The 26899-nt window shown below is 43.3% G+C and overlaps 2 protein-coding genes across 7 annotated transcripts in view; one reads left to right on the top strand and one right to left on the bottom strand.

The window, feature by feature from the left end:
• The window catches only part of FIRRM (FIGNL1 interacting regulator of recombination and mitosis), a 236653-nt gene that overhangs the window by 38783 nt on the left and 170971 nt on the right, over nt 1-26899 (top strand). The window lies entirely within an intron of this gene.
• F5 (coagulation factor V) overlaps nt 1-26899 on the bottom strand; it is a 56338-nt gene that overhangs the window by 17829 nt on the left and 11610 nt on the right. The window contains exons 4-14 of one of the 3 annotated variants that reach the window (XM_074322451.1): nt 18081-18293; nt 16653-16799; nt 15909-16130; nt 14473-14638; nt 10633-10810; nt 9065-9164; nt 8454-8665; nt 7287-7437; nt 6373-6585; nt 5022-5195; nt 2756-2894 (exon numbers count right to left, since the gene is read on the bottom strand). In XM_074322451.1, the coding sequence (XP_074178552.1) occupies nt 2756-2894; nt 5022-5195; nt 6373-6585; nt 7287-7437; nt 8454-8665; nt 9065-9164; nt 10633-10810; nt 14473-14638; nt 15909-16130; nt 16653-16799; nt 18081-18293 (1915 nt within the window). Of the gene's footprint in view, nt 1-2755; nt 5196-6372; nt 6586-7286; nt 7438-8453; nt 8666-9064; nt 9165-10632; nt 10811-14472; nt 14639-15908; nt 16131-16652; nt 16800-18080; nt 18294-26899 lie in introns of all 3 variants that reach the window. The other 2 variants (XM_074322450.1, XM_074322452.1) reach the window with 2 other exon arrangements.

The raw sequence follows: 26899 nt of genomic DNA on the forward strand, positions 1-26899 counted from the left end.
ATATATGTATATTAAATCCCTACGGTATTCTTATTCTATTTCTGTAGGAGATGTAGTAAATGATGTATCATTCATTCGGGAGATTATCTATTAATATCTGACTCTGACACTAGAGTGGAAGCCCCATGATGTCAGGCAGTGGTCTAGTTGGCTTATAATTTTATTCCCAGTGCCTAGCAGGTTTATCTGGCACATAGTAGGCACTTCATAAATATTTGTTTATAATCGTATATTAACATAGCAGATTTTAATATCACAAACAGACAAAGCCATGCAATGGGACACTGCCAGGGCTTGGGGCTGTCAGGTAACCATGGTTAGCTGACTTAGAAGACCACCCCTGTGAAGACCACTGGATGGATGGGTGTTTTATACTCTTCTCACATTTCCTTTTTTTTTTTTCATTTTAATTAATTAATTTATTTATTTTTGATTAGTTTCAGGTGCACAAGACAAAGCAAAACTTAGACGTTTATCATTTATATCCCTCACACTGTGTGAACCCCCCTCCCCCCATCCACTATCCCTCTGTACGTTCCCCAAATTAATTTTCAAACCCCCATGACCATCTTGTGGTTACCGACTATCTCACATTTCCTTTTGCTAAACTACATTAGTCCTCATGTAGTTTACCAGCTGTTCAGTCTGGGGCCAGAGCACATCAAATTTTCCCATTGACTCTTAAATTTCCCAAGCCTCTGGGAACAGGCCAAAAGCTTATCCATCAATCTTGTAGTATTTGTTATATACCATGAGTCACCAATAGAGAATCCCACTCTACCTTCTTCCCAGCCTTTCTACACTATTAAGCTCATCCATCCAGACTCCAAGCATAACATAGAGTCTCGTAAAACACATGTGAATGAAAACAACTGACAGCCGTAAATGGAGGTGGCACATCCGGAACAGGATGTAAGATTGGAAGGAACCGATTCCGTTACTTCCTACTCTAGAAAGGCCCTAAATATTACTCCCTGAGGGCTTTGCTTAGAAATCCTCAGACGAATTGGTTATTCTCATGTAGTAATGTGTACTAATTTAAATAGGAAGTCACGGGAGAAGGTGTTTTAAACTAATAAGAGTTCTGATGCGGAAATGTCGGGCATCAGATTAATGAAATCATTTCTGTGAGTCACATTACTCTGTGTTTGCTTATTCTCATTACACTTTGGTTTATAATTTATGCGTCTGACAGTTAGCTTTTATAAAAGCTGTTGACCACATTTGGATGGTTTAAGCACGGTTCTCACGCCATGTCCCCGAGAATCTGTAGTTGACTAAGCTTTTCTCCTTGTCCCTATCTCTTCTTTCTCTATAGTGTCATTCCAGAATGTAGAGCCCAGCCCACTATGGCTTTCCACCCTGAAGCAAAATTTAATTGAACATTATATTTTTAAAATGTATATGGAGCCCTTACAGACTCTCTGTTGTAAGTCAGGCCATTTACAAAATTGCATCAACCCTTCAACTCTATGGTTGAAGAGTGGCTGGCACCCTAAAATGTTAGAACCGAAGAGGACCGTGGGGGTCATTTGGTATAACGCATTCATTTAAAAGATAAAGTAACAAGACCCAGGAAAGAAACTGCCATATTCCGGGAAGCTAGGAATGGCTTAAAGCTGTTGAAGGGTTACTCTTTGCTGTTCGGATAAACACCAAAATCCTTCCGATGGCCTACAAAGCCTAATGCCACCTGGTCTCTGCAGAGCTAGCCAGTACTTTCTTACTGCCCACCCTGTCCTTCGCTCCAGCTGCACAGCCTGCAGCTCCGTGGTTTCCTTCTTCCACAGGGCCGGTCATGCCGTTCTCTCTGGCTAGAATCTCAGTCTAGAACCACTTTCCAATTGGTTCACTCCTATGCGTCTTCATATCTCAACTCAAAATGCTACGTCTTCAGAGTCTGATTCCCTAATTCTCATATCACCATACAGCTACGTTCCCGTCTTAGTCTTTATCGTGGTTACATTTTACACTTTCACGGGAGGATTTACTCACATCTACCTGCACCCCTAGACAAAAAGTTCCGTGAGGGTCGGACTCACGTGTGTTTATATTCTCTTACACTCTCAGCAGTTAGCACCATCCCTAGAAAAGAATAAGCACTCACCCAAACGTTACTAAATGAATGATTCTGTAAACCAAGTTAAAAATCAAGTTTGAATCAAGATAAATCATTATCCAATGACTGCCTCAGTTGAGGGTATAAACTTGGTTTTTTGTTTCTAAACTAGTTTATATGCTTGGCCTCCGCTACTGGGATCTCATGGAATTTAAATTAAACTTTACCAAGAGGCTGTATACTTTATACTGGTCAGTAAACAATTTTAAAATGTTTGTGGTAAACAAGTAAATGCAAAAGGAGATTACTACATCACACACTTGTATTCCAAGCGAACGTCAGTGAAATCGAGCAGTGGCTAGCTATGGATGGGTAGGGCTACTGCATTATAGCAAGAGGAGGGAGTAGGAACATTTGTGAAGAGAGAAGAAGAGAGAAGTGAGGTCTTATTTAACTACAGATCATCTTAGACTTCTTACAATGGTTGTTCTGATATTGTCCTGATGTCATCTAAAGGAGAGAAGCTAATCTTGGAACTGACAAAGGGAACAGTTAGGAGCCGAGTGGCAATACGGGAACTAATTATACTTAGCATAATTTGCCCAGAATTATCTCCTTGGACTGTCGTAATTACTTTTTTTTTTTTTTAAGAAATAGTGGAAAAATGAGAATATAGAAGGAGAAAACTGGCCAAACCTTTGTGCAAATTTGGAATAATCCCAGGATATTTCTTCAGCAGCAATGTAATAATTTTTTCTGTTTCCATTTTTGCTGCGGAGGTACCATGCTGCAATGTTGTCGGGGTTTCTGGAGGAGTTGATATCCGTCCTAATATCTGTTTGGTAAGGGTCATCATAGGTCACAAAATCAATTTCAACAGAGTCTTCCTCACTGCTCTCTTCCTTCCCCCTTGGAATAATCTCAGTGTATTCTCCGTCATCTCCACTGAAGCCTAATACAACTGGTGGTATAAAAGTGTTATTTAGCGGAAGAGATGGCAGAGGAGATGGCATCTGACCAAGGTCTCGATCAGGGAAAGTCAGACCAAATTCTGGAAGAGGCAACAACTGACTAGATTCAGAAGTGTAGGATGTCTGATCAAGGTCTGGAGGAAGTGATGTCTGCATGAGGTCTGGGGAAAGGCTTGTCTGACTGAGGTCTGGGGAAAGCGTTGTCTGGCTGAGGTCTGGGGAAAGCGTTGTCTGGCTGAGGTCTGGAGAGAGAGTTTCCTGGCTGAGGTCTGGGGAAAGCATTGTCTGACTGAGTTCTGGAGAGAGAGTCTCCTGGCTGAGGTCTGGGGAAAGCGTTGTCTGGCTGAGGTCTGGAGAGAGAGTCTCCTGGCTGAGGTCTGGGGAAAGCGTTGTCTGACTGAGGTCTGGAGAGAGAGTGTCCTGGCTGATGTCTGGGGAAAGTGTTGTCTGGCTGAGGTCTGGAGAGAGAGTCTCCTGGCTGAGGTCTGGGGAAAGGCTTGTCTGACTGAGGTCTGGAGAGAGAGTCTCCTGGCTGATGTCTGGGGAAAGTGTTGCCTGGCTGAGGTCTGGAGAGAGAGTCTCCTGGCTGAGGTCTGGGGAAAGGCTTGTCTGACTGAGTTCTGGAGAGACAGATGGCTGACCGAGGCCTAGAGAGATGGTCGTCTGCCAGACTTCAAGTTCTAAGGAAGGGAGCGTTTGTCCGATGTCAGTAGGGGGGGACTTATTTCCTGGATCATAGTTGAGCATCTGGCCAGGCTCTGGAGAAGATGTGTGGCTGGGGTCTGTGGTGAAGTGCATTTGATCAGAGTCTTCAATAGGGAACGTTTGATAGTGTTCCTCTGGGGCCATTGTCTGATAACGATCTAGAGGGGAGCTTGTGTGACTGGTGTCGTTTGGGGGCTTCTGATTATGGTCAGGAAGTGAGGCAATCAGGCTGAGATTCACGGAGGGGAATGTCTGATTGAGCTCTGTGGGGAGAGACGTCCCATTGGACTTGTGAAGTAAGTCTGCAAATGTGTTGGCCCCTCCTCTTAGAGCGTGGAAGCTCCTTGGAGATAGAGGAACATGGTGGGCAAGCTTCTCTTCCTTTCTCTTTTTTCGTGTCCTAATGAAAACAGTGCTGTTCTTCAAGCTACTGTTTCCTCCAGCCTGTCTTATTTGTAGAGATTTATGTCTAATTCCAGAAAACTTTGGGTGGCCACTCTGCTTTCCATGCTTGTTTGTAAGAGGGATCCTGTCTCTCCACGTCCTTGAGGCACTCTGGGGGCTGTTCAGCAGCTCACTAACAGCTATGTCTTCACCAGCATCTTGGATGATTTCATAACTACCTTTTTCAGAAACCAAATGCCATTTCCCGTTCAAAATCTTAGATCGGTTCATTTGTTTTAAGAGGACCAGATGACTGGGAAGGTCCTTCCATGGCCCCATTCTGGAAGGAGAAGAGTTGCTTAGGCTTAAGTGTCTCCCAGTTTTGTGTGCTGGAAATTCTATCTGGGAGAACCTGTGCTTTGCTCCTCGGTCTCTTCCTGCCTCGAATCCCTTATGTTTAGCATGTTCTTGACTTCTGACTCCTTTTGCACCACGCGGAAGTAGGCTTATCCCCGTGACATTTGAATATAGAGCGTCCTCTATAGGGTCTTCGGAATAAGGGCTGGAATGCTCTACTGTGGAAAGGTTGAGAACTGAGTTCTTTTCTAAGCTCATGTGTCCCACGTGGGGACCAGCTGTGGTGGCTTCTGGGGGAGGCAGGGTGTTGTGAGGTTCTGTAAAGTTAGTAGCAATGAGCCTGCTCATGTTACTAGGGGAAGAAGAATTTGAATCAACAGCTGCTTCCGTATTTGGAGGAAGGAATTCAGGGCTGTTCTCCAGGGCAAGGGCAGTAAGATTGAACTCATCTTCCTCCTGATTCAATGATGAATTTCGGAATGACCTAATTCCTAATGATAAAGCCAGAATGTCCTGATAATCGTAGGTATCATCAATCCCTTCACCTTGGTTTTCTGAAGAATCGCGCATTTTCCGTGTACTCATGGTTGTAGATGGTGGAGGCTCGTATATCTCATATACGTCTTCATCATCATTCCGGATACACTTCACGTCCCTGAATTTCAGCTGTAGGTTTTTGCTTCTTGGATTGGAATTCATGGTGGTTAACATCCAAGTTCCTGTAGAAGAGAGACAAAGGCTAGAGAGCTCTAAGGCCAGAAAAAGATATAAAAAGCCCTAGCACCCCCTGTGGCAGGTACCTTCCAGTGAACTTTAGTCAGGGACATTCAGGTGTGGCCCATGGGCCACGGCTGGTCTGAGAACTGTCATTTACTGCCTGTTCCACAATGACAGAAGGAGAAAACCAGAGAGGAGCATTTAGGGAACTTTTGAGCCATTTGAATTTGCTGTGACACCCAAGGAGGTGATTAGTGCCCTTATCTCGTTCAACAGAATCGAGACCGAAAGTAGCAGTCAGTGGAGATGAGGGAGGAAAAAAGCTTTTAGCTCAGGTAGTCTGAGAGTCACTGCTTCCAAATATATTTGAAAAGGGATGAACTGAGAACAAAATGGACTCTGAACGTCATAAACATCTTATTTGGGAATTAGGGTTGGGGGCAGGATGGTGATGTCTATTCCGAAATAAGAGACACTGACATATTTCTAGGTAGTGCGTCATTCAGGTCCTTCAGGGAAATGTTGAATCTCTTTGAAATGGTGATTTGCTGGCACAGCGAAGACTTCCCAGGAGGCCCAGGTAGTTGCCACTTGTTGAGCGTCTCCTGAGGGCTGGCCCATACCACAATTACTGTCAGAGCGAGTCCGTAGGGGTGGTTGTTGCTTTTCAGATGAGTAAACTGAGGCTCAGTGAAGTCAAGTCACTTGCCCAAGGTTACAGGATGCTGAGGGGCAGAGCAGAACCTGAGCCACCCACCCCTGCGTCTGATGAGCTCCCAGCCCCCGTGTTTCCAGGACGTGGTGCTGGCAGTGATGCCCCCCTGAGGCACCATATCTGAGGATCCTTAACCCTAGGGTGGGGCGGCTGGCTTAAAAAAACAAAAAGGGCATTTTGATCAAAGAAGTGTTCTTTTGTGACCGAAGGCCCATACTTCTTCCCCAAAGGGATGCCTGATTTTTCTGTGGGTGTGTATCTTTACTTCTCACTTAGCCCAGAAAAGCATACATGGGACCCACATGAAAGGACTGGACTCGTGGAAGTCATTCATTGCCTAAATAGAAGTATTGAAAGGAACGCCTGCAAGGGACCCAGGAGATAAGCCCAAGAGCTGTAGCAGTCCGGGGGCTGCGGCAGACCTTCAGCGGCCAGAGATTCCTCTCGCATGTCCAGGCTCTTACCCACGTTATCCATCGCGACGGTCACAGACTCCCCACGCATGGGAAAGAGGGTCAGGGTGTCCTCGTGCCTCTTTCCGTAGATGAATGAGTGCCCAGTGAAGTGGAGGGTCAGAATGTCATCCTGCATTCCCACGCTGCAGAAGTGCCACTGGACGGTGTCATCAAAGCAGAATCCTAGGGTGGGTATGCTGTCAGGCACATAGCCGTTGATAGCTGAAAGAATAAAATCTGTTAAAGTACCAGGCCTATCCCCACAAGGGCATGTGTCTAGTTATACGTGAAATAAATGCCCCAATGATAATTTGGTTGCATCAAAGCAGTGATTATCTGAGATAAGCATTACCAGGTCTAACACGTGACTGGAAGATCAAACTGACTTCCCACAGCAGGGCCTCTGGGCGCTGAACCTAAAACTGCAGCACATGCCTGAGCCGTGGCTCCGGGAATTCCTTCGCTTCTGAACTTCTTACTGTGCACTTTCCGAAGCTCCTGGCTCGCACACGCGCTTTCCCTCTTGGTTTGATTTGACAGCCCAGTTTTGGATTACTTACCTTGTTTCTGGCCTGCCCATAAAGAGGATTCATCTTGCACCCAGTGTAAATTCCCAGCTACCACCCACCAAGGCCTGTAGCCCCTTCTCTCGCCACCCCCGCCCCTCCTTCTGTTCCTCTGCCCAAAGCAGGCACGTGGGCACGAGCGCACACACACACAGAGCAGGAAACCAAGAAGACTTGTGAGGATAACAAGCTTCTGGCCTCTTGCTGTCAAAAGGTTGTCTAATGTCACCCAGTGATTTCATCACCAAATGCCTGGATGGAAGCAAGATCAAGAGGTGAGTGGATTCTAATCCACGTCTCTGCCCACCTCCAGGCACAGCCATGCGTCAACCGCGGAACGAGGAGTCCATGACTTACTGCTCATGACGTTCGATTCATAAAACTTAGGGTCCTCCCGGTTCACCTTGTCGGGGCTTTCACAAAACTTGTTGATATTCTCCTCAATGTACCAGCTCCTGTTCTCATCGAACACGGCAAACACGGCCTGCTGCTCCCTGTCTGCTGCCCTCTGCGGGGTAAAAGCGCGTGTTCAGTGAGTCACCGGCCAGCCCAGTACCTGCAACCCTGAGCTCTTCTCGGAAACCGAAGGGGCACAGCCATTGGGACCCCTGAAGCCAAAGGCATTATGCGAAAGCAAACAGCCGATCAGAAAATTCAGAGACTGAAATATCCTAACAGAAACATCCCGTTGTATCATGGCAACTGGAATTCTGTTTATCTTGGTGACTCTGCACCTGTCAGCTCCTCTTAGTTGCAGAAGATAAAACAGGAGGTTGCAAGAGGAAAGCTTTATACCTCTCTGCACCTGTTTCCTTTCCCAGCTCAACAAATCAGGGCCTTCCAAATGTCCGTTTCTGATTTTTCTAGGCATATATGTATTTCATGTGCCTGGGGATGATACTTTTTTTAATTCTAACTCAGCCTAATTGCCTGTGAATTTTAAGTTAGTAATATGAGACTAGTCAGTGAACATTAAGTCAGAAGATCCATATTTTGTTCACATTCTTCTGGATAATTTAGTCTCACTAGAGATGAACCATCGTCTAGGTCCAATTTCATTAGCAGCAATGTCTCCAGTATCTCTCTCTCACCTCTCTAACGCAGACATCTAAAAATAACAAGGGTTGGTACAGCTTTACACTTTTACCAGGTGTATCTCACTGAACCCCAAATAACCCTGTAAAATTTTCAGGATGGTTTTTACTCATTTGATAAATGGAAGAAATTAAGAGAGGCTAAGCGACTTGCTTATCCCACAGCCAATACCAACAGACCCGGAATTGGAAACTATAACAAAATACAGTGTCCCACTGTAGGCTGCACTTCTGCAGTGAGAGTCCACATGAAAATAAACAAGACAAAAAAGTAAGCAAAGCAATAAACATTACCACATTCACATCAAAGAGGACTACTTCGTGTTTTCTGTTCTCGAAAACCACCCAATTATTTAGCAAGGAGATCTAATCTGTTGCAGCCAGAAGGAATTCCTGGCATTTCTGAAAGTTTATGTCCAGGACAAAATACCTGGATGCCGCGCTTGTCCAGGGATCTGCTCTTACAAATTAGAAGTAGCCCGATGAGCCCAGCAGCGACGTCCCTGCTGATGTCCACGTTACTGTAGTACGGTCTCGTTAGGCACTGGGCATCGTTTTCTGTGGGCTCATCAGACTCGAGAATGTTCCACTTGTAAGTGTATGTTTCCCCTGGTTGAACTGCTTTGATCATGGTGTTACTGCCTGAAAGAAATTATGGTCAGGACTGTTTTCGTTTTCAAAATTATTTTATGAAAATGAATAAATGAATGAATAAATAATGTAATTGAGCTCTCATTACAGCCAATTAATACTGGGAACGGAATATTCTTTTTAGATGAAGTTCTACTTCCTAGAACCCTGGATAGCATGTCAGCAGTCATCACATGCTGCTCCACTAGAGGCCGCTATGGCACTAACCGGACACCATGTTTGGGAACCACCACCACCACGGTAAACAAAACCCTCGAGTGAGCAGGGTTTGGCTGTGACGTTTAGGGTACCACGACCTGACCACACGGTTATACTAGGCAACGAGGGCAGCAGAGAAATATGGTAGCCTCTCAGAGGTCAGTAGTTTCAACAGAAGTGAAAGGGTCAAACCTGAGGTGGAGGAAGAGTTGACTTCATCTTCAAACGGAGAGAAGGTCACTCCGTGGGGGTAAATGCTGTAGGGGCGGCTGGCCATGTTTTTGAACACAATCTACAAAGTGAACTCAAGTTCATTATTTCAGGATTTAAGGTGGATCGTGAGAATTAATAGAGGATGCTAACTTTGCACATTTGCTTGTTGGATGGTGTGTGTGTGTGTGTGTGTGTGTGTGTAAACTACTTATGTTTATCTGGGCAACAACCTCTGCCATTACTTGAAAGAAGCATTTGAGAGTTTCACTCCCATAGTAAGGTGGAAAATGGAAAGAGCAGTCTGACCTTAGAAGTGACATTTTCCTCACAGTGTATCACCCTCTCCAAGCTGGTCCCCACCCCCCTTGCCCTCTCCTTTCAGCTTGGACCGCCCCTGCCTTCACATCTGCTCCTTCTCGCTAGACCATGACCCCCTTGTCCAGCCTGCCAGAGCTCCGCGAACCGCTGTCCTGGCAGCCATCTTCTTGAGGTGAGGTGTACTGATACTCGCCAAGAGCACCTGAAGGATTCAGAAATGGGGGAAGGGACAGAGGAACAGAGAGGCTGCTCTCCGTCCTTTTCCTCTTAAATGAACAGAATTGGCCTTGTCTGCAGCTATCCCCTTAGTTCACCCCCATGCAGAGCTGAAGGGAGGAGCATTACTCCTACATCATTCCTGTGAGTTATTCTCCTCCAGCTTCAAAAGAGCCTTAATCTTCTGCCTGGTTGGTTGCCAGAGCACTGGGATTACCACCCTTCATCTGTAGATTAACTGCGTTCTAGAATCTTGCCGAGGATTGGAACCTTCAATTCTCTGCTTCCCAGTTCATATAAAAAGCTTGATGATGTGCCGTAACATTTAAGGAAAACTGTCTGAAGAACACTCGGTGCTCTTTATACATATTGAAATTTACCTCCATCAGAGACTAGTCTTCAGCGAACTACATACCTACATCACAGCGAAGAATTGTTTTTACTCAGCGGTGTTTACTGTGATGTTCTCAGCTCTAATGAGAAATATTATTTTAAAGGACTATGCAACTTTTTAATTGGTTGTACCAATTGTAGGCATTTTATCAAGGGTTCCATCCACTGCATCACACAGGATCCTCTTTTCAAGGATCTGTGGGAGAAATTCTCCTCTGGTCTCTCTGCTTCTTTTGTGACTACTCTGACTCTTGTCCTGATGTATTTCCCTTCTTGCTTTGGCTGCTAGAGAGTTCAGGACAAAATTTGCAGACAGCCTTATAGGAGCAAGTGGTAGGTGTGTCATTATCCTAATCCTTGCTTTTATTTTCTTTGTCCCTATATTATCCACCCCAATTATACCGACTCTTTGTTCCATTCCTTTATAATTTAAAAAACTGTCTCAGATTCTTTGTATTATGAGGTAGGCTATAAATAAGTACAAATACTAAATAAGGATTACAAGCTGCATTTGATTTAAAACTTATACGGACACATGTTTCTTTTAAAATCACCAGTATTTACAAGCTGTGTTTCACTATTTAATTTCTTCCACACAGTTCTATGTTTTTGTTACTTACTTTGAGCGTGTCTCTGACCTGGGCTCTGATAATAGGGCCCAGGATCCCATCTTCTCGGATGGTGGCGTCCTCTAGGCGTTTGGTGAAGGACTCATCTTGGTACTGTTTGTACACAACCTTCTTATAATGTTTTCCAATTTGGTTTGAGAAGTTATCCAAATGCAGAGATCTGTATTTTCTTAAGTGAAATAAAGTTTAAAAAAAAATTAAACTGTTTTCTCAACTAGAGACCCCGTAGGATGGGAAACCCTTGTGCTTAGAAGTTCTGCTCTTAGATTAGCTGAAAATCTAAGCATTTTCTAAAAAGTTCTTAACATGGTTTGCAGAGTCCTGATACCTTCCCTCTAGTTAGAAAACTGGAAACCTGTGATCTGTCTCCTCACCCAGATAAAGTCATAGTCATGGTTAGAAGCAGTGATTTGGGGCTTCCTATCACTCTGGTCACTGGAGAAGACCTTAGTTAGCTCTGGGGAAAAGTTCTACCTGGATGCAAGGGTAGGACACACTGCATTTTTCTTAAGTCTTTCCTGTCACTTACTTTATGGTACTTTTATTGGGTGTTCGAGATATTTCTCAATCTCTAAAAGCACTTTCCCACTCTAGGAAGCTTTCACTATCTTTACTAGACTTTACTAGACTTTCACTATCTTTACTAGAACTATCTTTTCTAGTTCTTTCTGCATTGCTGATCTATCCCATCTCCCATCCAGCCAGTCCTGGTGCCAACTGAAAATCACCCACCTTTGCCCATCTTCCAGAGCACTGCGATAAATGATTTGGGGGCAGCAACAAAAGCCACTTTTCCCCTTGGTCCTTTTTATTACCTTAGTTTGCAAAAGCAGAAGCTCCATGATAGAATGTATCCATTTCATGCATTTATTTTGCATAATAAAAAGCACTGACTCTTGCCAGAGAGTCCTGAATTCCTATCTCAGTGCTGTCAGTTACTATATAATTTTGAGCAGTTCTTTTTCTCAGTTATTTGTTTTGAATAGCAAATACATTAAGATGATTTTGATTAGTGAAAACTCTCACTCACGTACTACATCCCCTCTACCCCACCTCTCTAGCCCTCCCTGCATTTTCCAAGTATTCACTTGTCTTAATGTGTATCATTCCAGAGAATCTTTCTGTAAATTTGTGAAAATATAACTTGCAAATATATTCTTATCTTCTCACTCCTTTAACACAAGGCAGCTATTTATATACTCTGTGCTACACCTTCACTTTTTTTGCATATTCCCAGCTTTACTGAAGTATAACTGACGAAAAAGAAATTGTATATATTTGAGGTGTGCAATGTGATGCCTTATATATGTCTATATATTGTTACCACTCAAGCTAATGAACATTTGCATCACATCTCACCTAGTTACTATTTTCTTTGTGTATATGTGTGTGTGCGTGTGTGTGTGTGTGTGTGTGGTGAGAAAACTTAAGCTCTACTGCCTTAACGAATTTCAAGTATACAGTTCAGTATTATTCACTATAGTCACCACATTGTATATTAGGTCTCAGCTGGTCCATGTCATTAATCAGCATCCTTTCATTTCAACTTGAAGAACTCTCTTTAGCATTGTTTTGTAAGGCAAGTCTGGTGATTTAACTCCCTCAGCTTTCCTTTGTCTGGGCGAATGTTGCTATCTCTCCATTTCCTAAGGACAGGTTTGCTGAGTATAGTATCATATTTTTGATTGGCAGTTTCTTTTTCTTTCAGCACCCTGAATGTATATAATCTCACACTCTCCTCGCCTCCAAGGTTTCTGCTAAGAAATCTGTTAATAGCCTTATGGAGGTTCCTTTGTCTATGGCAAGTTGCTTATATCTTGTCACTTTCAGAATTCTCTCTCTCTGTCTTTGATTTTTGACAATTTGATTATAATGTGTCTTGGGGTAATCTTTGGGTTGATCATGCTTTGGGTAACTCTTTTGAGCTTCATGAATCTGTATATTCCTATCCCTCACAAGATTTGGGACGTTTTCAGCCATTTTCTTTAAGTAAGCTTTACTGCCCCTTTGTCTCCTTCTTTTCCTTCAGACTCCTACAATGTGTATACTAGTTCTTTTGATGATATCCCATAATTCCTGTAAGCTTTCTTCACTCTTTTTCATTAATTTTTCTTCTTCTTCCTGTAACTGGATAATTTCAAAAGACCTATCTTTGAGTTTGCTGAATCTTTCTTCTGCATTTTTGAGTCTAGTATTAAAGCCCTCTATTGAAATTTTCAGTTCTGTCATTGTATTGTTCAGCTCCAGGATTTCTGTTTGGTTATTTTTTAATGGTTCCTATTTATTAACCTTCTCCTTCTATTCATGCATTGTTTTCCTGACTTTGTTTAATTGCCTATCTGTGTCCTCTTGTACCTCATTGAGCTTCTTTAAGATGATTATTTTTAATTATTTGTCAAGCAATTTGTAGATTTCCAATTTACAGATCTTCAAAGTCCTCAGTCGAGTTTGCAAACGGTGGGCTGGTTACCAGGTGTGTAGATGGGTATGGTCCCCATTTGGTCCTTGGGAGGGCTCTCACCAAGTCACTGGGTAGGTCTCTGCATGGGACTGCAGTTGGGAGGGCGGGAGCTGGCCTACAGGGCCACTGCAAGATCTGCAGTGGGACCAAGCTCTTTAGGCAGGCCTCCAGGGTCATAGACATTTGTGACTCCTCCTGGGTCCCTTATAAAGTGGTGTTGTAGCAGGACCAAGGCCAAGTGGGGCTATAGTTGAGTTAATAAGGGATGAAGCAGTTTCCACGTTTGTAACCAGGTCCACAGCAAACCTATTATACCACCTGAGCACGGACTTGCCTTCTCAAAACAGCCCTCCTTGGTCTTGGCTTTCATTTGGATTTTGCAAGTTCCTACTTGGATTCCAAAGTTCTCACAAAGGCACTTTTGTGTGTGGATAGCTGCCAAATTATTATTGCTGTGGGGTGCACAAGTGGGGGACCTCCTATTCTGCTATCTTGCTCCCTTGACTTTTTAACTTAACAATGTGTGTGGAGAATTTTTTATATTAGTACATAGAGCATATTTGCATCCTTTTAAAAACAGGTACACAGTATTCCATGTGTGGATACACCATTATTTATTAAACTTCTTGGGGATGTTTTGGGTTGTTTCCAATCTCTTGCTGCTACTAACAGTGCAGCAGTGACTCTCCTGTACACATATCGTTTCACCTGTTTCACTTGTGAACAAGCATCACTCTCTAGTAAATTCCTAGGGTGACGTTGCTGGGTCAAAGGGTGTAGGCATTTATAATTTTGATACTTAGTGCCAAATTATCCTCTAGAATGGCTCTTCCTGTTTACTCTTCCACCAGCAAAAGATGTTAGTGCTTGTTTCTCATAGTCTTGCCAACAGATTATGTCGCCTGGACTGTATGTTAGGTGGAAAGTGGTATTTCAGAGACGTTTAATTTGCATTTCTCTTACTGCGAGTGAGCTTGAGTATTTTTCATGTGTTTAAGACCAACTTGAATTTCCAAATTTCTTCATCTCTCTGACCCATTTACTAATCTACAAAATAAATAAGAGCTGTTTCTAACTTCTAGAGTTAAAGTGAAGCCCTCAGAACGGGCTTAGCACAAGACTTCGCAGTAGCAAATACTCAAGTGGTAGCTGCAATTCCTACTACTACCACTACTGTTATTACTATCACTCTTATTATTAGTTCCTGTGGTGAGTTTGGGGTAATTCCAGATTGATTTGAACAAGACCTGAATGGAATCCAAAACATATATTCTCCTGAGAGCTGTCAACTCCTGACATTTCACCCCAGGCCCACAGGCCCCCGTGGAACATGTCTGAACGTTGTTCCGTGGGCAGACCCCGGAACTCACTTGTCCATGTTCGCTGGTATTACAGGTGCGTAGTCCCAGATGACTTCCTCTGCAGCAATGAAGTACTCCCACCTCTTCATGTGCCGCCTCTGCTCGCGAGTGAGTGTCGTAGGCTTCCTGGTTTTCTTGGCGCAGTTTTGAACGTCTATGTTAGCCTGCATCCCAGCTGAGTTAGTACATAAAGACAGGGAGAGAATTTGAGGGAAGAAATTAAGGCTCATCAAAATGTGTTACTTTTACACAAATTTGTGGAAGGTTTAAATACTAACAGTGCAAGGAGTGCTTGGGCAAGTGTTAGACATTTTGGTTGGGAGCTCTTAGTGCAGTACAGACAGGGTCCAAGAATAAAAGCAAGGGAAAGAGAGGATGGGAAAATACTTGGAAAGTTTCCTTTGTTTCTTCCAGAGAAAGAACATTTGTAATTGCCAGACCCTTCCAAACCTTACAATTTAGGTCTTGTTGGTTTCTCATTTTTCCTGTCATGTGTCCCTGTATTTCTAAAATGGAAATAATCCTCGGACACAGTGTATGAAATTGTTAAAAATTAAATAAGTTAATACAAACAGCACTTCACCTCAATAACGTTAATTTTGTATTATTATTAGGTCTCTATCTTCCAGGGATATTGTGATGGTTTCATTACTTCAAATATAATGTTGACTGCTCAGTGCAAAAAGAGAATGAGATGATCCCGTGAAGTCTCTTTCTTAGGTGTTTTGCTCGTACCCATTATTTTGGTAACAGAATGATTTCCTGTAGTAATACCACTTAGTGACATTTTAGTCTCTGTTTACATGAACCCTCCTCCCAACTGCTTTAAAGCAATGATGTATAATAAAACACTTAGTTGTTTTGTTTATGGGGCAACACATAACAACCCGGGCTGACTTTTTTCACCAGCAGAATTCACTGGTGTTCTTTAAATGCCATGCCTCAGCTGCTTCGATTAGACATTGGATCCATGCAACACACATCCATCGGGCTCCTCTTCGTGCCTCCTCTGTGCTCATCTCATTACAACAGATCATCTCTTCATGTTTCCACTGTTATACTTCCTGTACCTTGGTGCTTCTATAAAGGTACAGATGTTTGTCTTCTTCTATACCCAGGTCTTTCCTTTAGCTACACACTAAGTAACCCCCAAAAGAGTATCTCTATGTATGTATTGGTTTCCTTCTTCCTTTTTCTTTCAAGGAAGTAGAGACCTCCTCAGCTTTTACTTAATTTTTAAAAATCTTTGTCAGTTCCTCTACTTCCTCCATCCCCAGTGAAAGTTCCAAGTCTAAGAGCGGAGAATCTAAATTCTGGTCTCAGGGACCAACGCATGTATGTCTGGAGTGTGGGTGGCTTGAAAAGGCACAGGGGAAGGAGAGAATTGGTGCCCGGGAAGAAAGGATCCTACATTCATAAGCAAGACTGTTGGGAAAGTTTCTTGCCTTGAAGATGTTTTGAGATGAGGGAAGATATGGTCCACTTGCCCTCTGGGCTCATGGTCATGTTTGCAGTAGCAGACGTAGCAGTGACAAGCGTGATGGCCGAGATCTTGTGATGGTTCTGCTCCAGGACCTGGCCATTGAAATGAATGGAGAACAGTTCTGGTCCAGAGCTCATTCCAATCAGATGCCAGCTGACGTGGTCATGGGCACAAACTGTTATATCTGAGAGAGAGGAGGAGATGGGGGTCAAAACAGGCAGCCAGCACTCTGTGATAAAAAGCTTCACTCACCAAGTACATACTGAGCTCCTGCTGGGCATCCATCGGGCACTGTGCATGGTTCTGAGGTTTACACGCTCCCTAAACCTGGTCCCTGCTCTACAAAAGCAGACGTCTAAGTGACGGGCCAACAAGCAGTCACAGCTCACTGCAGTAAGTGGTGCTACAGAGGTGAGAACAGAGCCCAGAGATGGAGGATGGACATTAATTCACAAACTAGCACTGCCAAGGGGTTAGGCCATGTAGGTGACCAACCACCCTGGTTACCAGGGGCTGAGGGTTTCCCAGGATGCAGGACTTTCAGAATCTTGAGAACCACTGAGCTAGGTTATGTTACCTTTCTTATTAAGAGTTGAAATATAGTGAGTATGATCCACTTTCCTAGTGCCCTGGAGAAAATTGCAGGCCCAAAGCTACTGATGGTTCCCCTGTCGTTGGGGGGGGGGGGGGGCGGCCCACAGGTTACCTGGCATCGTCCCGTTCACGTAGCCATTGACGGTGTACATCAGGGAGGAGGGTGACCGGCTCCAGCTCTTGCTTTCGTCAAACACAGCAAACATCAGCACATGCTGCTTGGCAAACATCTTCTGAGTCCCGTCCTCTGTGAGGGTGCCTGGGAAGGAAAAGAGTTGTCACCAGCGTCCCAGAGAGGAGACTCTCCTTTGCTGGTCCGAGACAGCAAAGAGTTTCAGGCAAGTAGCCAAGCAGACTGAGACCGACTTTTAAGAAGTTCTTCTTTTAAGAAATAGCATCTTTATCAAGTAGTGATGATTGGAGGAGTCTTCCAATCTTGGTGCCACATGAAATGTTTTCTCTGGGCACCTCCTTGGTTTTTCACAAGAACCCACATGTAATGGACCCACATGCCCCTAGGAATGGGGCTTTAAAGGTAAATGGTAAATTTGATCCGGCACAGAGAGAGAGAAAAAAAAAGCATTTGGTGACTGTCAAGGCTTTAATAAAAATACCCATTGCCCCCAGTGTCAATAGGCCGCTACGTAGGGACTGTAGCTTGGCTGGTAAATGCGTCACGCTCTGAGTTTAGTTCCGCTATCTTGTTTGTACATATCATGGGGCATGAGAGAACTGACTGAGGGCCCAGATCAATCCATTTGTGCATGAGGAAACAATGCAGCTGAAATAAAATGAAAGAAGAGCTTTTTAGAAGTTTTAACTTTTCCGTGCCATCACACTATCTTCTATATCCCAGGCAATGAAAAGATGTATTTGTGTAGTGAATTAATGAATTAGGAATCTATGTAGGAGTGGTATGCACGTATGTGTAGACAAATAATGACTCCATCGCATTATTTCCCACAGTGCAGTTTGTTGTGGCCATTTGTTTGTTTTACTGAGAGATGAGCTGAATTCTTCTGGCATAAAATGAGAGTCCGAGCTTGTTCCTAAGAAGCCCAGCCTATGAAATTTCTTAAGTCAGCTGAGTGTGTTTGAAAGCTGCCACCCAAAGTGTTCAGCTCTTCCCTAAGAAAGTGAGCGAGAGTTCTGCGTGTTTGTGGACAAAATTAGCAACGCAAACCTCAGAAATGTTACTGAGAATTCTTTCCAAGTCCCTTCCGCAGAGTGCAGTGCACACATTCAGAAGCACTTGCCGTGAGGTGAGCCTCACGCATCACACAGGCATGACATCAGAACATGCTTTCAGACAGGGATTCCTGTACTTGGGAGCCGCTCCAGGGCCGCGACGAAGGAGGGGTTGCAAGAAACAGGATTCCAAGCCCTCAGTGCCCGTGTCCAGCAGCAGTCTGGTCTCCGCACCCTTCTCCCTCTGCTTGATTTACAGAAGGTTCCAGGGTTCTCCCAGGCCTCCCTGCATTCTAGTACTCCTTAGAACCCCAGCATCTTGGCTGTAGTTGATTTTTTTTTTTTTTTTTACCTTTCTTACAAATGAGCAGAGGTCCAATCAGCCCAGAGTTGAAGTCCTGTATCAGATTTTCATAGGAGTAATAGATATATGTGAGGCACGGCGGGTCGTCAGGGGTGGGCCCGCTGTCCTCACTGATATGCCACTCGTAGGTGTGCTCATGGCCTGGAGCGACAGCGTCATCCATCTTCTCCGCAGGGCATGTGTGGTCAGGGTAGGAAGCACCTGGAGAAGGAAAAGCCATGAAGACGTCTGGACAGTGGGCGAGCAGCGCCCGCCGTTTCATACTCTCCAGGGGAACATGAGTTCTCCATAGAGATACCTCTGCCTTTCCGAGTGAACCTCCGTTATTTGGAAAGATTCCTATATGTCCCCTTCTACGTCTACATAATTATAAAGGCCTGCAGTCCATGGTGATTTGAAGTGAATAAGAAACGTTACGAGTGCATTATTTAAGGTTTCGCAAGTTAATTTTCTAGGGTCTCTAAGTAACTATTATTTCAATATAATCAGTGACTTGAATCACTTTTGATCAGTAAATCGTCTCAGATTATGACAGTGGGTTATATATTCTCTGCGGTCCTTGACAAGACATCTTATATTTAACCACCTATTAGCATGGGCCATGACTATGCTCAGAGCTGTTTACATATTGTTTTGTTTTGATCTGTAAGTACTTCAAATCTCCTTTCCAACTGCTGCCACCCTCAGCCCTGTTTTATTGCTTTATCATGTCTCCACCACCTGACTATCCCAACTCTTTCCCCAGAGGCTTAGAAGCTAGCTTCTATATGCAGTCTAGTTGTCTAGTGAGTGTGAAATTGCCTACCCTCTGAAGCTGAGATGTCTTATTTCCGTCCTTTGTGTTCCCAAACACCCACCATTAACACTTTTATGTACACTCATCGTTTTCTGCTAGTGGGAGAGGGGGAGGATGTAGAAATTGGTCTTCCGTATTGAAGAGAGGGAACTGACATTCCGAAGATTTTTAAAAAGTGCAGAGGATTGGGTGGGGCTTTCAACAGCGAAAGGAAGAAGTGGCCAGTGATGGAGCAAGCGAGGTCAGGAAGGGAGAGGTCAGTGTCATAGATGGCCACGTAGGATGGGCAGCTTCCCCTGTCTGGGGCATGTCTCATTTAACTGGGTGAAAGTTATACCATCATCAGCTGGTGCCAGAATTTCTCTTTGGGATACAACTATCTTTATTTGGTACAACAGCTTGGTAAGTTCCTTGCGGTGAAGGTGAGACCATCAGAGCAGAATGTGGATACAGGCAGACAATAAGGATCAAAAAAAAAGAAGCTAAAATGTTTTACGTGATGGGGCAAAAGGCAGTGGAAAGTATTCTTACTGAAGTAACTACTTTTTGAAACCAGAAATGCTTAAATTTTGTCCTTCCCCTCCCTTTTCCCTTTTCTTCTCATTATTCCAATCTCTCTATAAATATATACATAGATTTAGATACAGCTAGATATAGATATAATTGTCCCCCCTTCCTTTGACCATCTTTATTGAGGTATAAATTACATACAATAAAGTCCACCAATTTTAAGTGTACTATTTGGTGAGATTCGACAAAAGTATCCAGACCTATAGCTACCATCACAGGCAAGGTACAGAACAGCTCCATCCATCACTCCCAAACTTCTGTCACTTGTCCTACTCATGGTCAATACCTTCCCACCCTCTAGGCCCAGACAGCCACAGATCTGCTTTCTGTCACTATATTTTGTTTTCTTATAATGCCATAAAAATGGAATAATGCATTCCATAGCCCCTTGTATCTGATTAGTTTTAGTAAGGTATATCTTGTTTTATCCTTTACTTTTTAGCTATCTTGCCTGTGATTGAAAGTGGACTTCTTGAGTTCAGCACACAGCTGGGTGTTGCTTTTTTAATCCAATCTTACAATCTCTTTCTTGGTTATAGTGTCCTTCCCATTCGCTCTTCATTTTATTGCAACGGGTGGGTTTATACCACACTGCTATTGTTTTCTATTTGTCCATGTGGTCTTTGCTTTTTTTCTCTTCTTTCCTGCTTTCTTTTGGATTACTTGAGTATTTTTTGATTCCTTTTTTTATCTCCACTACTGGCTATTTTCCTTGCTTTGTTTCCCACCCTGTAAACAGAATGAGCCCTTAGAACCCCAGATTTCTTCCCCATGGTCCTGTTTAAAATCCTGACAATGGCTTCTTATTTCCCAAAATCTGTAACAGGAACCACAAGTCCAGGTATGACCTGCCTGTACTTCTCTCTCCATTCTCATCTTGTGGGACTCTTTCCCTTGTATGTTATGTGACAGTCACTCGAGCCTCTTTAGTTCCCTGGACGCGCCAGTTCCAGCCTCCCTTGGGGTCCTTGCCGATACTATTCCCTCTGCCTGGTGCTCTGCCTCCCTTTCTTCCTCTGGATAAATGCGAGCTCATCCTTCAGATGTCACCTGAATGCAAGCTTATCACAGTTTATAATTAAGTACGTGTGATGTTATATGATTCAGTTCTTCTTGTCCTACTCGATAAGAATGATTTGCACCCTGCACATAATCTTAGCATCTCCGGTGCTTTTCACAGTACCTGGCACGTGGAAGATGCTCAGGGAATGTTTACGGAAACCTTAGGATGTGAGGTCCTGTGGGCTAGAACCACGGTCTCAAGTCTTAGCTCATGGGTGTGTTTTGTTAGCATTTCCTGATATTAAAACAGATTAAATTCCAACAATAATACTACGGAGATGGCATATAAGAGTCTGGATTGCTGGTTCCTCTTAAAAAACAAACAAACCCTGGAGATCTGGTGACACTGGACCAAACTCTTGCATAGAATTTGGCTGGACCTGAGTCCTCACGCCCCCTTCAGATAGGACACTGGCTCCCTGATCACCAGTCCCTATGGACGTATTTTGTGCTTGAATTGCCCTCCAGGATACTGTAGGTATCTGAGTTTGTGACCCTTGTGCTAGTAAAAGGCGTAACATGGGATTCTGTTGTATCTTTTCCCCAAAAGATAGTTTGATATTGATCACCAATGTTCACCATAGACTGAACTTTCACTCTGTTGATAAAAAAGGATTTGAGGGTTAAAATTATCAGGAGCTGAAAAATGTTAAAAGCTTCAGTAACTTCCTGTGAGTAATACTGTTCCAATCTAAATAAAAAGAAAAAAGCGTTTATGAAGAAGAGCCTCTGCTACTAAACAGGAAGGATTAGTTCCGTAAAGCTGCCACACAGCGCAGACAGGAGTGATACGGAGAGCTGGCCTCGGGCCCGACCTTGTCTCTTGAGTGGAACTCGGGTGGCAAGTTGCTGACCAGGTCTGTCTCAAATTGAGCAAGCCGGCCTGCAGTCAATGCTTCATGCTTTGTGGCCTTGAAAAGTTAAAAAATGATGTTTCTGAACATGACGCTTGCACTGTTCCAACTGTTAACACAGCACAGGGGATCCCTGTCATAGAAAACAGCGTTCCTTCCATTGCCTTCACAAACGCTCAAAAGGACAAGACGTAATATTCTTTGTAGGGTGAGAGAGCACTTTGAACTTCTTTCTCTCTTTCTTTGGGTAAGTGTGTGCCCATCTTTCAGGTGTCAGCTTAAATGTCAGCTGACTCATTGCCTGATCTCTGATTCTATGTATAACCCAATATAGGTATGTGTATGTATGCATATCATCCATACGATATGTAGGTATAGATCATATACCTACAGCATTATATACGTACAGGTTTCATCACAGTGTTAATCAAATATTTGTGAGATTGTGTGGTTAATGATACTTTCTCCTGTTACACTGTGGGAGAAAGCACGTGAGTTTTGGGGTCAGAACTGACATTTCTTGGTTGTATTACTTGCTAAGTGTGTGAATTTGGGGAAGTTTCTTAACCCCCTTTTTGCCTCAGTTTTCTCATTCATAACTTACCATAATCCCTTTTCTAGCAATAATAATCAGTTCTGATGAGTCATGAGGACCAGGAAATAAACGCAGAGTGTCTGGCCCCTAACCAGTGCTTGTGGCAACCTGTTATTTCCTTTCCCAGCCATTTTACAATTCATGCAGCCTCTTTCCTTACATCTTACTTCTGAGAAGATGTATCTAAAGTGTTCTTGAGTTCTCTGCACACATGTGAGAGAGACTGAGGTGGTGCTCTATTCTAAGGGTGGTAAAAACTGGTAATAAGATTAAGTAACAGCTCACAATCACCAGTGAAATTAATAAATTTCAGAGCAAGGGGAAAATGACATGTAGTGCCTACTTTCTAATCCAGCCCTAGTCCCTCAATTTGGTTCAGTCACCATCATCATCACTACTATCACCACCATCACCACCACCATCACCATCATCTAAGTTCCAGGCTCTGTGCTAGGTGCCAGGGCACAAATGTAGAGAAGGCAGCCCAAGACCCTGGGGGGCTCACAGCCCAGTTAACAGTAGGGTACCTGCTGGTGCCCTAATTGTGATGGATTTCACCGCTAGATTTCTTCTAGGGCCACTTCAGTGGGGGCGCCACAATTAGACACATTATCCATCTGTAAGGAGAACCAACCAATATAAATATCTAAGAATCACCTAGCAGGCTATAACACGTGCTAAATAGAGCAGTGTGACTGATTTCCTGATGATATCAGCCTTCTTTTTAAATGGTCACGGTTTCGTATCCAGGCTTATTTGAACGCATAGTGGTTTTTAAATGTCCACCTAGTTGACCAAAGTAAATTCCTGTGAATTTCACATTTGTGTGTTAAATATAAGATAAATTCCACATGATTGAATGAATGATTTTCATCAATCTACAAAAGGTGAATTATGGGTGTCTTGAAACAAATAGGTAACCATATAGATTTGTACAAGGGGCTAGATCCTGTAATTTTACCGAGTGAAGATTACTAATAAGATAGTTTGGGGATAATTTTATCAATGCTTTTTTTCTTTTCACTTCAAACTATTTTATTTTACCTTTAGAATAAAATAGGCATGTTGTATCTTTGATTTTGCAACCTACGTAATATGAGGCATGAGCTATAAACAGCTGATATTGAGGGGAAGCATTTATGAAATGCAGTTTTGGTAAATCTAACTTTGACTTTGGAATCATAATCGGTTAAACCTCTTAACTAAAAAGAGGAGAAACGGACCGGAAAGACGACTGGGCTGGAGCACAAAAAGCCCTTGTTCGGTCAGTTCTTTACAGGAAGGTAGCCCTTCATTTTGCATTTCTTCAGTTCCCTTCACTTCCTGCCCAGTCCATAGTCAGCTTTGTAATTTGTTTACTCTTGTCTTGATGAACTAATTATTTGCCAAAAGGCTGTCAGTAGATTTCTTTGTTTGTTTGTTTTTCAAATGTAAAATCTTGCTGACCAGCTTTGGGAAAGTGAAATTCCATAAAGAGCCACTTCGGTCAACCGTTTGGGTATTCCTTCGTGAAATCCTCCCTTGTTACTTCTTTTTTTGAACAGCTCTTTTCCTCTCCATTTAATAAACTCAGGGAATGCTTCAGTGCGCATTTAAAGATTGAGAACATTCTTTTAGACACCATGACTTAGGTGATAGACAAATTAGAGTGTTGATGTTTTATCAAGCACTTGGTGCCATTGCCTGGGGCATACAAGTTCCTTTTGCAGGGGAGTCTGCGTTTTTGAGATGAATGAGAATTATTATATGAGCCATTATAGTTTGTTCCAGGTAGTGATCATATACTCAAAGAACTTTCTCTGTAAGGCCAAAGTACTCAGATGAAAAGTGGAAAATGCAATTGCCTACATTATGTCAATCATTGGAATGCTTGTGGGGAAAACGTAGGAGACTAAGTTTTCATATAGAGAATTTGGCAATAGTTAGATGCCAAGAACAATTGCTGGTGGAAACTTTACTTCTTAATTTTATATTCGGACAGTTGGCTTACCAGCACACTGCTGAGCGTTCTAGAACTCATTTTGTGGTCTAGTACTTATAACACAACTCACACACTTAAAATAGGAGAATATAAATCAAACCAAAGGATAATATTAAGATTCACTCTGAAACAAATGTTTGAAGGTAACTGTGCAAAGAACTGCAAAGATCTTAATGGACAACAAGATTTGCTTGAAGGTTCAGCATTACGGTCTGTCAGTGCATGTTAGTTACAGAGTTTCTGAAATTTGAGCCTCAAATCAAAACTTTTAGTGATCACGAGTTTTAAAATGATTAGGTACAGTTATCGTTGCAGCTTAAACATCCTCCTATGAAATCCATTTCTAAAGGAAATGTTCTTGTAACAGTTTTACAAATCACCATTTGTCCGTCCTGTCAAAAGGGTCACTCATCGCTGCCCTCTGGACCACTGATGTTTCTCTCAGGCACACCTGGGGAGGGGTGCCTCTGAGAGCAGTCGGGAAACACCAACCTACAACTTGGCGTTTGTGTCAGATGCCGCCAATTTATGGAGGAAAGGCCAGCGTGAGACTTCCATGCTGAGTACAGTAACGCCTTTCCTGGCCAGCCTTCCACCCATCTCCTAACCACAGCGTAGCCAAAACTTCAAAAAGCAACAAGCCTCATGGGTAACGTCAGTTAGAGAATTATGTGCAAAACCCACAAATGAAAGCTCAGTGTCTTTCCCTGTAAATAATACCATGGACAGCTCATAGGTTTTCATTTAGAGTCTGTTTACTCTTAGACTGTATACGGTTTTCACATTTGTGGATATCTGTAAAATATCACAGAATGGTTTAGAAAGGAATTAGAATTTTGCTTCTCATTCTATGTTTTAAAAGGGTCTGGGAAGTATAACATTTAGAAAAAAATATACCCAGAGTGATTAAAAGAAAATATCTTAGACACTTAAAGAAGTAAACCTCAAGCTACCTGGAAAATATAATTATTCAAAATGACTCGTTCTGGCCGGCCCGGTGGCTCAGGTGGTTAGAGCTCCATGCTCCTAACTCCGAAGGCTGCCGGTTCAATTCCCACATGGGCCAGTGGGTTCTCAACCACAAGGTTGCCAGTTTAATTCCTCGAGTCCCGCAAGGGATGGTGGGCAGTGCCCCCTGCAACTAAGATTGAACACAGCACCTTGAGCTGAGCTGCTGCTGAGCTCCTGGATGGCTCAGTTGGTTGGAGTGTGTCCTCTCAACCACAAGGTTGCTGGTTCGACTCCCGCAAGGGATGGTGGGCTGCGCCCCCTGCAACTAGTAATGGCAACTGGACCTGGAGCTGAGCTGCGCCCTCCACAACTAAGACTGAAAGGACAACAACTTGAAGCTGAATGGCACCCTCCACAGCTAAGATTGAAAGGACAACAACTTGACTTGGAGCAAAGTCCTGGAAATACACACTGTTCCCCAATAAAGTCCTGTTCCCCTTCCCCAACAAAATCTTTAAAAAAAAAAAAAGACTCGTTCCTTATGTGCTATGGATAACTGAGGTTTTCTGTGCACGTTTACTTCATTCTGGCATCTGAATTCTACATGAGAGTTTTATTTCATTCGAGTAGAAATAAAATGACGAGCACTACCCAAGGTCTAGGCTTTCATTCAATCTAAGCTTCTAAGAAATAAAATTCAGCGCCTTCGTTAAATAGCCATGAAATAACCATAGCAACAACACCTCTCATTGTTGTGTGCCGACTCTACATATATTATGACTAATCCTTGCAATAGCCTTGGATGGGAAGAACTGTGGTCCCCATTTTACAGATACACAACTGAGTGTTAGTGGTAAAGGAAATTGCCAAAGTGTACACGAGGTTCCAATCCAGGACATTCTGTCTCTAAAGCCAGCATTCTTTCCATGGCTATCTTTTCCTTCTTGCGGGTGACAGAAGATCCCCAAATCCATGGCGGGGCTCAAGGGTTAACTCCCAGATAAGGAAGATTGCTGTCTCGGTTGGATCATTCACTCATGGGCAGGGATTGAGTCCTCTTTCCAGCCTGTGCTATCGTCTCCCACCATCCATCTCTCAAATATCTACCTCTGAGGTAAAGAAATCTAGATTCTCATGGTTGCTGGCTCAGCATATAGTTTGTTTATCTCTACTCCTGAAAAAAAAATTCAAACCGCCGGGGGAGGCTATGCATGAGGCTATGTCAGACCTGAAAGAGATGACGTTTTTAACGGATCGGGCACAATAAAATGGACAGAAGGCTTGTCTTTTGCCATAAGGGATACTCTTTCTATATTTACCAGATTTGCGCCTCATTTCCAAGACAGAATTTGACTTTCCCCACCAATCTGTATTTACCTTTCTCACATTTGTGGAGCTGGGGCAATAATCAGGGGACCAATGGAAGTGGCGGGAGCATTTTAAACAATTGGTCTTAAATGATGGCTGGCTGTGGGGGAGTGTGGGGACAAATAAACAGTAAAGGAAGGGGACTCATGTTACAAGGTTCACTTCCTGAGCAAACAGCCCAGCGTGAGATACAAAGTCCACACCACTTACCTCCTCCCGCAGTGGAAGTGGAGCCTGCCTGCATGGGCCATGTTGAGTGGCTCTGGCACTGCGGGGTGGAACTCCTGACCGTCACCCAGAAGGCTCCTACGGGGGTTAAGTGCTCGTTCTGTGTCACCATATGATTTTAGGAACATGGGAAAGACTCCTGTGCATGCTACCTCACCCAGTGTTCGGCACATTGGCTCTTTAAGATGTCTGAAATTTTACAGTTAATGCTCCATTGTTTTTCCTCAAGGCAAAGATTAAGTACTAATACAAACGCTCCGGCGGAAGGCAGGTCACTGACCTATTATCAGTCATGTATGTCTCAGTCGGAATGAGTGTCACAGTCATTTACACAGGAAACAGTAAATGTAAAAGTCACGTTCTCATCCATAAATTGTCAAATATTACATTATCTGAAAACGT

Source organism: Rhinolophus sinicus, linkage group LG17 (assembly GCF_036562045.2).
Source record: "Rhinolophus sinicus isolate RSC01 linkage group LG17, ASM3656204v1, whole genome shotgun sequence".
Taxonomy (NCBI): Eukaryota; Metazoa; Chordata; class Mammalia; order Chiroptera; family Rhinolophidae; genus Rhinolophus; species Rhinolophus sinicus.